Source organism: Barbatula barbatula, assembly GCF_947034865.1.
Source record: "Barbatula barbatula genome assembly, chromosome: 13".
In the NCBI taxonomy this organism is placed as follows: domain Eukaryota; kingdom Metazoa; phylum Chordata; class Actinopteri; order Cypriniformes; family Nemacheilidae; genus Barbatula; species Barbatula barbatula.
This window is the reverse complement of record NC_136776.1, coordinates 15327308-15340133: the sequence shown is the minus strand read 5'-3', so window position 1 is coordinate 15340133 and position 12826 is coordinate 15327308. Positions and strand designations below refer to the sequence as shown.

General features: G+C 38.5%; 2 protein-coding genes across 16 annotated transcripts in view; one reads left to right on the top strand and one right to left on the bottom strand.

Annotated features, from left to right (window-relative positions):
- Positions 1-3015, top strand: part of LOC306902435 (uncharacterized protein) — a 66354-nt gene extending 63339 nt beyond the window's left edge. For 7 of the 14 annotated variants that reach the window (XM_079470993.1, XM_079470981.1, XM_079470992.1 and 4 more), the window contains 4 exons: positions 567-679; positions 1225-1261; positions 1490-1586; positions 1708-3015. In XM_079470993.1, the coding sequence (XP_079327119.1) occupies positions 1558-1586; positions 1708-1978 (300 nt within the window). In that variant the 5' untranslated portion in view covers positions 567-679; positions 1225-1261; positions 1490-1557 and the 3' untranslated portion in view covers positions 1979-3015. Of the gene's footprint in view, positions 1-566; positions 698-1224; positions 1262-1489; positions 1587-1707 lie in introns of all 14 variants that reach the window. The other 7 variants (XM_079470988.1, XM_079470980.1, XM_079470987.1 and 4 more) reach the window with 2 other exon arrangements.
- xpnpep1 (X-prolyl aminopeptidase (aminopeptidase P) 1, soluble) lies at positions 44-11787 on the bottom strand. 2 transcript variants are annotated; one of them, XM_079470978.1, is made up of 20 exons: positions 10658-10798; positions 10165-10289; positions 7762-7825; positions 7303-7407; positions 7003-7095; positions 6499-6642; positions 6197-6292; positions 5782-5863; positions 5481-5691; positions 5204-5293; positions 5065-5115; positions 4852-4910; positions 4537-4614; positions 4363-4434; positions 4199-4259; positions 3524-3593; positions 3268-3441; positions 3078-3154; positions 2507-2605; positions 44-2312 (listed from the first exon to the last, which is right to left on the bottom strand). In XM_079470978.1, exons 1-20 carry the CDS (start codon positions 10665-10667, stop codon positions 2193-2195), a joined length of 1881 nt encoding a protein of 626 aa, XP_079327104.1. In that variant the 5' UTR covers positions 10668-10798; the 3' UTR covers positions 44-2192. The 2 variants fall into 2 exon arrangements, with proteins under 2 accessions (XP_079327104.1, XP_079327105.1); XM_079470979.1 differs by lacking the exon at positions 10658-10798 and adding an exon at positions 11668-11787 and having other exon boundaries at positions 1967-2312.
- Positions 11788-12826: the final 1039 nt, after the last annotated feature.

Here is a 12826-nt window from a genome sequence, read left to right as displayed (position 1 = left end):
TATGGTTCTCGTGTTTCACCAAGATGTACAATGTCTGGGGAAATGTAGAAACAAAATCTGTTTATTTCTATACAAAGAGAGACCTATGGAGCAATCCAATATTGTAAATGCATAATATCTAAAAACAACTTTGAAGAAAGGTCAATAACAATACAATTGTATTGTAAACACTGTGGGAAATGTGAGCATCATGGACACGTTGATGTGTGATTTAGTTCTTAAGGTTAGAAATGAAGTAAAGCATGAAGGTTAATGAATTGCTTTGTGTTTATTTGTTAATCTTGCAAGACACTTCTAAACTATAAACGTTTGCTTTATTTAAAGACTTTGAAGAAATGTGTCGAAGCATAATTACATTTCGCATTAGTTTTCTAAATGAAGTAAATGGACTAGGCTCAAACTTGGCTTTGACTGTTTGGCGTTGGGTTTTTCGCCTGAATCTTTACAGACCTCAAACTGTCAACACTGAATGAAGTTAGGAGGCCGCTGGGGTGTTTCTAGAGAAATACTGCCAGTATAGTCACATGACCTTATGCTAATGAATGTTCTCATTCCTTTATTACCAGGCAAAAACGTTTGTTGGCCACATTTGGCAACATGAGCTTCACAGGAATAGCTTGGACTCTTAATGGGACGATACTCGAATCAGAAGATGCAAAAACTAAAGCAGTTATTTATGGTAAGTATCCATGTTCATGTGCTGGTGTGTGGGTCATCTACTGCGATCAAAATAAGAATGATATCATACGAAAATACTTCAATAACATTTAAATAACTATAACAAATAAACCGATGATCATAATACACCAGACTTTCATAAATTGACATGCTTAAAATAGGTTTATCGGTGTTAACATTGTAGATTGTTTAAATGGAAAACTAACTAACTGTTTTTATCCTAAATTGATCTTGTAGACCTTTCGCTCAAAAACTGAAAATCTTCCATTTATTCACCCTCACGTCATTCCAAATCTGACTTACTTTCGTCTGCAGAACAAAAAAGAAGAATTTTGAAGCATGTTGGTAACCAAACAACATTGACCCCCATTGACTTCCACTGTATGAACGAAAACCCACATTTCTCAAAATATCTTCTTTTGTGTTCCACAGATAAAAGTCTCATATACAGGTTCGGAATGAAATTGCAGGGATAGTTCAACAGGGGCAAAATTACAAAATCTTTTTTTAATCATTCTTCCAAATATCTTTCTCTGTGTTCATCAGAAAAAAGACATTTATACAGATTAGGAACAAATCGAAGGTGAGTAAATGATGACAACATTCCTGTAAAAAAAAATCTGACATTTAATCACTTTAATGCAATAGTATGATTTGTTTTATTGTTTGTATGCATTCACTATATGTATTGACTTGTGACTTTATTACATCAACAATGCACCAAATTATTTGGTGTCCGTGTGTGTGTGTCCGTCCAGCAATAACTATTGGTTTCTGGTCACTCAATAGTTTTCAATTTGTTCTCCCACAGAAGACAAGTTGTTCAAAATAACACTGCTATCCGTGGCACTGTGTGTTCTGACAATAACAGGAATCATAATGTGTATCAAATACTACAAACATAGGAGGTGAGATGGTTTACAACCAGCCAGTCTGATTAATATTTCGGAAATAAATGAACGTAACAATTGAATATGTTACAGTTTGTTACATAGTAGCTAGCTAACTGTCCGTGTCTTTGTGTAACAGAAAGGCTTACGTGAGGAGTGAGGTACCTCAAGTGGACCTTACGTACCTGAAAAGAACCCAGAGTTTCCAGAAACTGTTCAGAAGACAGGAGGATCTAAACGACAACTCGCAGAACTACTACATCTTCAGCAACCCTATACCTGTGGTACCCGAGGACGTCATGGACGCTCCTAAAGCATCTATACACATTCCACTTTCACTGGAGGACTATGCCAAAGACCCCAAGAGTGGCATCACTCTAAACCCACCCGTTTTCTACATACAGCTCTAGAACGTCATCAACACGCTATTTCCCTCCAAGTGTGAAGAAAAAACCAGACAGCATCTTTTTTACGCAGTTTAATAATCATAAAAGAGCCGATGAAGTGTGCTTTACAAAAGAAGCAGAAAGCAGAAAGTGACCAAAACTGAGAGATTGACAAAAACACTTGCCATCATCACAACGACGACAGCTTTCATTTTAGAAAATGCTGTGAAAAACTCTTTCAGATCATCGGCTGAGATTCCCGCATCAGCCAATCCAGAGCCTCCTTCTTGCCTTGCCGCTTTAGCTCCGCCCCAACCGTTTCCCGGCATTTCCTGTGGTAATCGTTCACCCAATCACGCTGCAGGGATGACAAATGTATAGTTTATTCATTGCTTTAAAAGGTTCAAAGTTCAGAAATACATCGGTTTAGTGTAGTGCTCAAGGAGGAGCAACATTTAATCAATAGTACAGTCACAACAGCTCTATTATCATAAGATAATCACTTTTTTAAGTCCAGGACATCTTTCTCAATAAATGTTTGTCTGCTCTAACCTCTTTCTGTGTGAGCAGGTCTGTGTTGATCAACTTCAGCTGAATAGGGACCAGAGTCAGCGGTTCAAACGTCAAGCTACCTCTGTTCCTGTAATTATACTAGAAGACAAAAACATACATGGTGACACTTTACAATGAGGTTACACTTGTAAATGCATTAACAATATATGTTTTCAGCCTTAATTAATAATGCCAAACAATACACTTATTTATATAGGTTTACATTGCATTGAAATGTATTGGTAAATGCTGAAATTTACCTTTTAGTCAACTTAGTTTGTTAATGTTAACAAATACTACATTTATTGCAAAGTGCTAGAGGATGAAATTTCAAACACTTTGTGCTTCAGGGAATAGCTAATACAACACCATATGCTCTCGTGAACATATGTTGGAGACTGCTCTATTACTTTAAGGCATTGCTATGACTGGAGTCACACGAGTATATCATACATTACTGGATTTGTTTAAGGTACTAAGTGGAAAAAATAAACCGTTTTAAGAAAGTGAATATTATTAGGATTATATAGGCAAACGTATGAAGGTACTGTGGAGGTGTTTGCTGCATTACTTTAGTTTTTATAGGAATAACCAGGACCACGTTTTCCAGCCGAATTCCAAAGGATCCATCTTCATAATACCCAGGCTCTGAAAAAGATGCCAAGTATTATTCAGTCAACACGTTATCCATATACAAATACTACTAGTAAGATTATGAAACACATACTACAGTGAACTTGAAATTGAATGTGTTTTTATACCATCGCTGACGATCATGCCGGCCTCCAGCGGTTCATCTGCGAATGTTTTGTAGCTTATACCACAAGGACCCTCGTGCACATTAAGGAAACATCCGACACCGTGTCCCGTACCGTGAAGATAGTCCAATCCAGACTCCCAAAGCGCTGCACGTGCAAACGAATCCAACAGGTGACCTGTGCACAAGACAACAAAACGCTTAACCTCAATACTATATATTTAGGTACATCTCTACAGAGATGTAGCTCAAAATATTACCTTTAGTTCCGTTGGGAAAAACTGCGGCACTGACAGCAATGTGTCCCTTTAGCACATATGTAAAGCATTCCTGTGGAGGACAGAACCATGAGCATTGTGGGCTGAAACTGTGAAGTGTGTGAACACAAATGGATCCTTCTCTTGCAGGAGAGTTTTGCATTTCCAAAAATGAAATGGTAACACTTCACAATAAGGTTGTATCTGTGCACATGAAATAACAATGAACGATTCTTCTACAGCATTTTTTCATCGTAGTTCATATTTTTTCAGCATTTACCAATAAATTTTTATAATCAAATGTTAATGCGCAATGAACTTCTATGAATAAATGTATTGACATTAACAAAGATTAATAAATACTAGGGGTGTATATACTGTCACAGGGAAAATTCTGAATTAAGTATTCATTCATATGCCCTACTCCCTTGGAGTTTAGACTTTGGAGTGAACAGGGCATTTGCGTGCCATTATATAGACGTTTGGAAAGCCTTGGCAAAGGAAGCGACGTAATTTCCTCATTATCTTCAGCTGGCATGCTACACGTACCGTTACACCCCTAATAAATACTGAAAAACGATATTGCTCATTGTTATTGAATGCATTAACAAATACAATCTTGTTGTAAAGCGTCAGCAACAAAATAATGATCCAGACAATAAAGCAAAGACTGCTTACTTTCTCATAGTCAGACGGATTCCCGAAATGCACCGTGCGGGTCACATCTGTGGTGCCATCTCTAGAAGCCAAAGATAAAAACTTGTTAAATGTAGAACAAAAACTGTAGAAAACAAATTGGAGTAATTGTTTTTCTAATGTTTCAGAAGTGTTTAGATGCTTACAGGTACTGCGCTCCGGAGTCGATAAGGTAAAGTTCATTAAGAGAAAGAGTCCTGTTGGTTTCTGGGAGAGGCCTGTCGGATACAACACAAAGAGAGTTGCCTGCTTAGATGAAAGAAATCTTTAAAAAACTTCATCCGGTATAATTGTGTATTTCATTTAAGGTTGCATCATACCTGTAGTGTATGATGGCCCCATTTGGTCCTACACTGGAAATGGTTGGAAAACTTAATCCAACAAAGTCTTGCTGTTGACTAGATGGGGGGAAAATTAAAACAAATTCAATGTTTTCTTGCACTATGGCTGCAGTTCCACAACTCACCAGCTGGTGGTGCAACAAACTAACACAAGAGCATAAGACCGTTTATCACACTGACATCTATAGCATCAGTATAAGAAATTATCCCACAACATGATGATGGATATGTAACACTTTAAAAACGAAGTCACTGTGACTGGAACAATAAACTTGCAGGATGTTTCACTTTTACCTCCGTAATTCTTCTGCTTTGTCTGCCACCGATATCTCTGTAACTGTACCTTTTGGAATCTATCAAACAAAGAAATGCTTCACTTCTATTTTCTTTACTGTTCATTCGAGAAGGATATTTTACTTGTAAAATGTGGAAGCTTCGGGATACTTCCCGAAATAAAAACCGTGGAATACGTTTCAATCACAATCCGCTTGTCTGCTACATACGTACCTCTTTTTCTAGCCAGGCAAATAGTTCACACAGGGCCACTGCATCTTTGATCTGTGAGAAAAACATTGTGGTAAATTGGAGAAGCAGATCACTTCGGCAATAATTCTGGAATGATGTGCGGGGGTCGGCGTGGACTCACATGTGCCATCTTCATGCCCAGGATCTCTGTGGGGTTCTTGACGGCTTTAGCCAGACAAAAAGGTGTGTATGGGATCGCAGATCTGTGAACCTGGACATTGATCATGTAAAATGAATGCCAAGACTGAACTTAATTTTCTTCATCAGGATTTTACTGGATTGTGTAAAGCAGACGATTATATCGTTGGTTAATGTTATTTAGCCATACCCACATGGCTTCGATGACATCAGCAGACTGAGAAATTATTATTTAAGATGAAGAATGTTGAAAGACCCACCTTTGGTATGACCTGTGTAAGGGCACAACTGGCCTTGTCACAAATCCAGATCTTCTCTTTGGGCGTAAGCGCGGCACAAACTGCCTGTAGTTCTGTGTAGACGGACTCGTATGGAAAGCATTGAACGGTCAGCTCCGGTTTGCTCGGGCCGTCCAGTTCCAAATGCTCTCGGACCGCAGGCTCCAGTAAACGCTTGATGTCCACGAACAGTCTATGAACACGGGTCAAAAAACAGACATGAGCTCAGACAGTCACTAAACAGTGAGAATTTTCAAAATAGAGTCGAAAAATATTTTTTTACTTTATGCTGCTCATGCCGATGACAGAGTAAGCAAAGAATACGGGGTTGTACTCGATATCTGACCCGCGCAGGTTAAAGAGCCCTGTGAAGAGAGAGAAATTATCGCTATTGTTTACAGCGAAATTTTTTTTTTTATATTTATTAATTTATTTCACGTGAAAGGTCCTCACAAGTCAGTTTCACAAGGGGTTTTACTATATTTCGTTTTTTCACTCCTAAATAAGAGTAAAGACACACACGACATCTCCCTTATCCAATTCCATCATTCATTATCACCAACATACAAGCTTATCTGATACAAGAGCTCTTTAACTGGGGTCAGTAGGACAGTAGAGGGCAAACAAGGGTCGGGTTGTGATCTGACCAGTCAAAAAACACCACGTGCATGCTAAAATCATGTGCTACTGTCACCTACACGCAATCTCATCCAGGGCTGTGACGACAAACCAGGAAATCTTCCTTTCAGCCATTTTCCCTCTCAAAGACAAAATTTTATCTTGCCAAGTGAGACCTAACAGACAAACAATGGGCAATATATTTACATTAACAAATGAATACACAATAAGCTTTTTCGATAAATGCAGTTTTTTGTTTGCTTAAATTACAATTTCTACAGCACTTAAATTACTTTATTTTCCATCACAACTTGCTGTAGGTCTGTAAAAAGACTGAATTGTACGGCTGTCATTCTGCTCGTCTTTTGTCAGATGTGCTCACCTGTGTATTTGAGGCCGAGGGCGATGAGTTTGGTGCTGGGTCTGGGTGGCCGGTCCTCCCAGATGGCATCGATCAGGTTGTCCTGCACGGCAACCAACGAGTGACCGGCGCTGCTCAGAGCCTTGGCCATGGTCTTCCACTGGTCTACAACACACAGACATATGCACCTAAATTATCCACTGTTTTTATTCAAAATGACCTGCGAGTTACAGGAACATACAGAAAACGTATTTATCTAGACGAGAATGAATAATAATTTTATACCATAAAGTATATAATACAACAAATCCTTACATAATGCATTTTATATTATAATAAACAGTGTTATTTAATTCTACTATTTATATTACATTGTTTTTATTATTAATCGTTAATAATATTCTATTAATGTGGTTTTATAATACTTTAACCATTATTATACATCATAAAAAATTATACATTAATAATGCAATAAAAGTCATTGTATATAATGAATAAATAACATTATTATATTTAATTCCTGACCAGCAGCAATGATCCAGGGATCAACTCCGACTTTGGAGTTTTCAGGCAGAACGCTGATGAGCCAGTCCTCCTGTGTTGGTGTTTCCTTCAATCCTAAATACAGACAACCCAAGATTAATGACTGTGACTAATAATCACCATAAAAGGTCTAAAAAAAGATACAGAATGCTCTATAAAAGCCACATCTTGGCCAAAGGGCTTCTTGCAATACCCTGACTATATAATAATAAAGCGATGCGATAACAAATGTGATGACCAAGCAAACCGCACATCATTAAATGATGTCAACATGAACTGTACCCATTTTCATCAGAGTCCAGTTATTGTCCATCTGCTGGCTGGCCTGCAGGAAATATCGCCCATCTGTCCACAAAGCAGCATGCTGTTCTGTGACAATGGCTGTACCTACAATAATAAACACACACACACACACACACAATCGTTCACTTTAACCAACAAACACACATCATAACAGGATATGTAAAAGGTGAACTGAGCTGTCAATCGTGTGTATATGATCTATATACTCGAGTGACACTTCCCCGTTTTGTAAGAGTATGACTTTCGGTGATATGATCTGGATTTCCTCATAGTAATAGGATAAATGTGACTATTCATTTATGAAGCTTGCAAAAATCCACTGTTACTCAGTTTATAGGGATATTTAATTGATGCAACTTTATGTATTAATTATTAAACTGTGATATCCCGTTGGAAATATGGACGCTACCTCTGCTTTAAAGGAAAATCCATACACACCTGCTGAGCCGTTGAATCCGCAGATGAACTCACGACGGCAGTCGCAGGGTGCAATGTATTCACTCTGCAGGACGGACGGATGCCGAGCAGGTCAATGACAAAAAGACAAAGATGGAAGAAGAGAGTGAGATCATTTCCATCTGGGGTCATTGTGGACACAACGGAAATTACGTTAGTATAGAAAGTTTCAACGGCAACAACAACAGAAATAAATGTGTCTAGCCAATATTATTTTGGGTTACCTGGGGAAGAAAATAAATGTAACTGTATTGAAGTCCTATCTACACATAAAACTATGTTAAACAACATAAAACAATATTCACCTACCACATGGACATCGGGTGAAAATAATTAGCATAAACATTTTGAAAACAAGCGCATGCTAGTCATTGTATTAGGTGACATTTCACCACCTGACAAACAGATAACAACTCGTAAATAGCACTTAAAGAACTGCTACGTGCAGTCGTGTTATGTGCATTTTGGGAAAAGCATGTGAAACGATGACGAACGTTCGCAAAGTGGCTCGTAGAAATGCTTTTAAGTGCCAAGATCTATCGGTCTCGGGTAACCCAGCCCAAACCGATCAAAAAAAGTTAACTTTGGGGCAGCCGTGTAACCAAACGTCTATAGAAACAAAGAGTGCACATTTTTGAAAGGAAGTCTATTTGCAGGTTCCACCCACAAACTTTGTAAAGCTCTTATGTTAGCAGAGCATGGGTCACATGTTCAAAGAGCACAGGTTGCATTTTAGCTGAGAACAGATTGCATGTATGAAAGCATTGGACACATGTAAGTAGAGCACAGGCTGCATGTTGGCAGAGCACAGGTTCCACGTCTGAAAGTAACTGTCGCATATTAACAGAGCACATGTTCCATGTATGACAGCAACTGTGGCATGTTAACAGAGCACAGGTTGAATGTTCGCAGAACACCAGTCACATGTTAGCAGACCCACAGTCACATGTATAAGAGCACCTGTCGCATGCTAGCAGAGCACAGGTGCATGCATGAAAGCACCTGTTGCATGTTAGCAGAGCACAGGTCGCATTTTAGCTAAGAACAAGCTGCATGTATGACAGCACAGGTCGCATGTATGAGAGCACCGGTCACAGGTCTGCAGAGCACCACTTGCACAGCAGACCCACAGTCACATGTATAAGAGCACCTGTCGCATGCTAGCAGAGCACAGGTGCATGCATGAAAGCACCTGTTGCATGTTAGCAGAGCACAGGTCTCATTTTAGCTAAGAACAAGCTGCATGTATGACAGCACAGGTCGCATGTATGAGAGCACCGGTCACAGGTCTGCAGAGCACCACTTGCACAGCAGACCCCCAGTCACATGTATAAGAGCACCTGTCGCATGCTAGCAGAGCACCGGTTCATGCATGAAAGCACCCGTTGCATGTTAGCAGAGCACAGGTCGCATTTTAGCTAAGAACAAGCTGCATGTATGACAGCACAGGTCGCATGTATGAGAGCACCGGTCACAGGTCTGCAGAGCACCACTTGCACAGCAGACCCCCAGTCACATGTATAAGAGCACCTGTCGCATGCTAGCAGAGCACCGGTTCATGCATGAAAGCACCTGTTGCATGTTAGCAGAGCACAGGTCTCATTTTAGCTAAGAACAAGCTGCATGTATGACAGCACAGGTCGCATGTATGAGAGCACCGGTCACAGGTCTGCAGAGCACCACTTGCACAGCAGACCCCCAGTCACATGTATAAGAGCACCTGTCGCATGCTAGCAGAGCACAGGTTCATGCATGAAAGCACCCGTTGCATGTTAGCAGAGCACAGGTCTCATTTTAGCTAAGAACAAGTTGCATGTATGACAGCACCTGTCACAGGTCTGCAGAGCACCACTTGCACAGCAGACGCCAGTCACATGTATAAGAGCACCTGTCGCATGCTAGCAGAGCACAGGTTCATGCATGAAAGCACCCGTTGCATGTTAGCAGAGCACAGGTCTCATTTTAGCTAAGAACAAGTTGCATGTATGACAGCACCTGTCACAGGTCTGCAGAGCACCACTTGCACAGCAGACCCCAGTCACATGTATAAGAGGTGGTGTTAACAGTGTGCCTTTCACATGCTTGGCAGAAGACAGTGAACAGATCGCATGTCTGCAGAGCACCGGCCGCATGTATGTAGAGCCCGAGTCGCATGTATGCAGACCATACCACTGAAGAGCAGCAGTAGCACATAGCAACACCATGGCAACCACTGACATTACCCTAGCATCATGGCAAGATGTAACAATCAAGCTCACTTTAATGCTTTCATTATAAATACATTTAAACGAATGAAGAGATTTTCTTCCTTCCTTAAGTGTCAAATATACTTAGAAAAGTGGTTGCATGTTCACAAAGCACAGTTTCAGCGCATGCAGATTTTACCTGGTGTGCATCTCCTGATGGGACGATGTAAGCTTGGATGGGTTCCGTGATGTACTTGCCATTTCTCATCGCATGCCGGAGCTGTCTGAGCAACTCCACTGTGATCTTTGGGGACATGGCGGTGTCTGTAGAGACAGAGAAAGAAAGCTCAGTGTACAGGAGCACGTTAAAGTAGTTATTAGTACACAGTGTAAAGCAATTCAGTGTCAGGGTTAGGATTAGGATAATTAGAATTCAGGAAGGCTAGAAAAACAAGAGGAACTCGGTTGACATTCAGAACATTTAAACACAAATATTTCTACTTCAAAAAGTAGAAGCTGTAAAAACATACCAAAAATGATTTAGCAGTTCACGCGTTGTAAAAAAAAAAACGACCACGAAAAGCAGTATTAAAAATGCAATTCCCTTACAATCATTCTATCGATTAGCAGTCTAGTTACGTTTAATGGTCTTAATATTTGTATTATAAAGAAAACATAAAGAGTAACCCTACCTGTAGCCATTTTCTCTCTTTGAACCTGTGATCTAACTGCGGAGCTCGAAGTCAGATAGATACAAGATTGTCAACCTTTACTTTGCACGGTCCATCAAACGGATTACTGTAACCATCCCCTAGTTAAAGATTCACTACACTAGCCTATTTGATATTTTATTGTAGAGGCCTATCTACAATGACATTGATATAAGATCTCTTCTGCCAAAGTCACGATTAACAAGTGTAATCGATGCAAACATATTTTATATTATTGTTCATTTAATTTGTTCATTAAGTTTTCAACTCTTAAACGTCATTTATAATGTAAAATACATCAGCAAAGTATTAACAAGAAACACAGTTTTTTTTATTATATTTATATTTAGACTATATATTTTATCTTGAGAAATTCTAATGCATTTTGATGATTGTGTTTAATTCATTCATTCGGGTAATTCAATGCCCTATTTTTTCATCTTTTGTTATCAAACGTGCCAGCGACCACAGGCAAGTGTTGCACCAGCCAATCACATCAATGGGATTATCATACCAACAGCCGATTGGTTAAAGTAGTTCCACTGTGCAACAATATAAACAATATCAATCCTCTCGATTATATCCCGCGATAAACAGAATATCCGCGACAATTTAAAGCATCACGACATATCGAAACACTTACATTTATACCGCAAAAATACTTTCTGAATGAATTGTTTGGTGCTGGTAGGTGTGGCACTCCCCCCATTGTTAATTTCATATAAGGTCTTTTCTAACACTAAATTATCATTAACCTGCTTCCACACAAAGGTTTGCACGTTTTTTTCCGAAATATTTTTCTACACAAAATGTTTCTTTTCTTTCCCGTCGAGGAAGAGGAGGTCGTTTAACCCGACGATGCACAACAAAACAAACGCATGTTATGCAAGCGACAACTAGAGTGTAACGGTGTGCAAAAACACAATCCACTCTTATTTCTCAGCAAGGAGCACGTACAATAAACGACTGGCATCAAACAATCCGTCCGTTACCTTTGAAAAGCGAGTCTTTACACGTGAACTTTTGTTTAAACTCCGCCGTTCCGTGTGTTAGCGTGCAGAGGAGGCTGCCATTACACTGATGACGCACACGGTCACATGTCAGGCCGTCCTCCAGTCATACTGCGCGCGTGACACTCCTCCGCTTTCAGCGAATGAGCGCGTGTGCTTTGATTGACAGCTGTCTAGACGTGGTTCTTTTATGCAAACTGAGAGTTGATCTACTAACCTAGTTACATTTAGATCAAGTCTTCAAAATAAGAATTGAAAGTATTATGTACATATACACTGCATTGTAAACGTGTGATAACAAACTGTACATTTACAATATTTAAAGCATTTTGAAGAAAACACATATGTGTTCATTTAATTTCCCATATAAATTTCATATGAAATATTAATGAAGACAAACATAACAAGTATTTAACTTACTGATCAGTTTAGGGTCACTTGAGGGAACTGTTTGACAATACAAATCTTTTTATCGAAGGTGTTTGCTTATTTATTGTAAAATTTAATCTAAATTAAACAATTATGTTGTTTGCCATTACAAAACTTTTTGTCGAAGGTGTTTGCTTATTTATTATAAAATAAAAAAATAAACAATTACATTGTTTGACAATACAAAACTTTTTGTCAAATGTGTTTGCTTATTTATCATAAAATATAATCTAAAATAAACAATTACATTGTTTGACAATACAAAACTTTTTTGTCAAATGTGTTTGCTTATTTATTATAAAATATAATCTAAAATAAACAATTACATTGTTTGACAATACAAAACTTTTTGTCAAATGTGTTTACTTATTTATTATAAAATATAATCTAAAATAAACAATTACATTGTTTGACAATACAAAACTTTTTGTCAAATGTGTTTACTTATTTATTATAAAATATAATCTAAAATAAACAATTACATTGTTTGACAATACAAAACTTTTTGTCGAAGGTGTTTGCTTATTTATTATACAATTTAATCAATAGTTTGACATTACAAAATCTTCTGACATGTCAAAACTTTAATTTTATTTAATAAAAATGCATTTGATGACTTTGACTTAATAATGAAGAAAATCAGTCAATAAGCCAATAGATCAAGTTAATGAGTCAATAAATCAAACCCAATAAGCACGGGAAGCATCTTAAA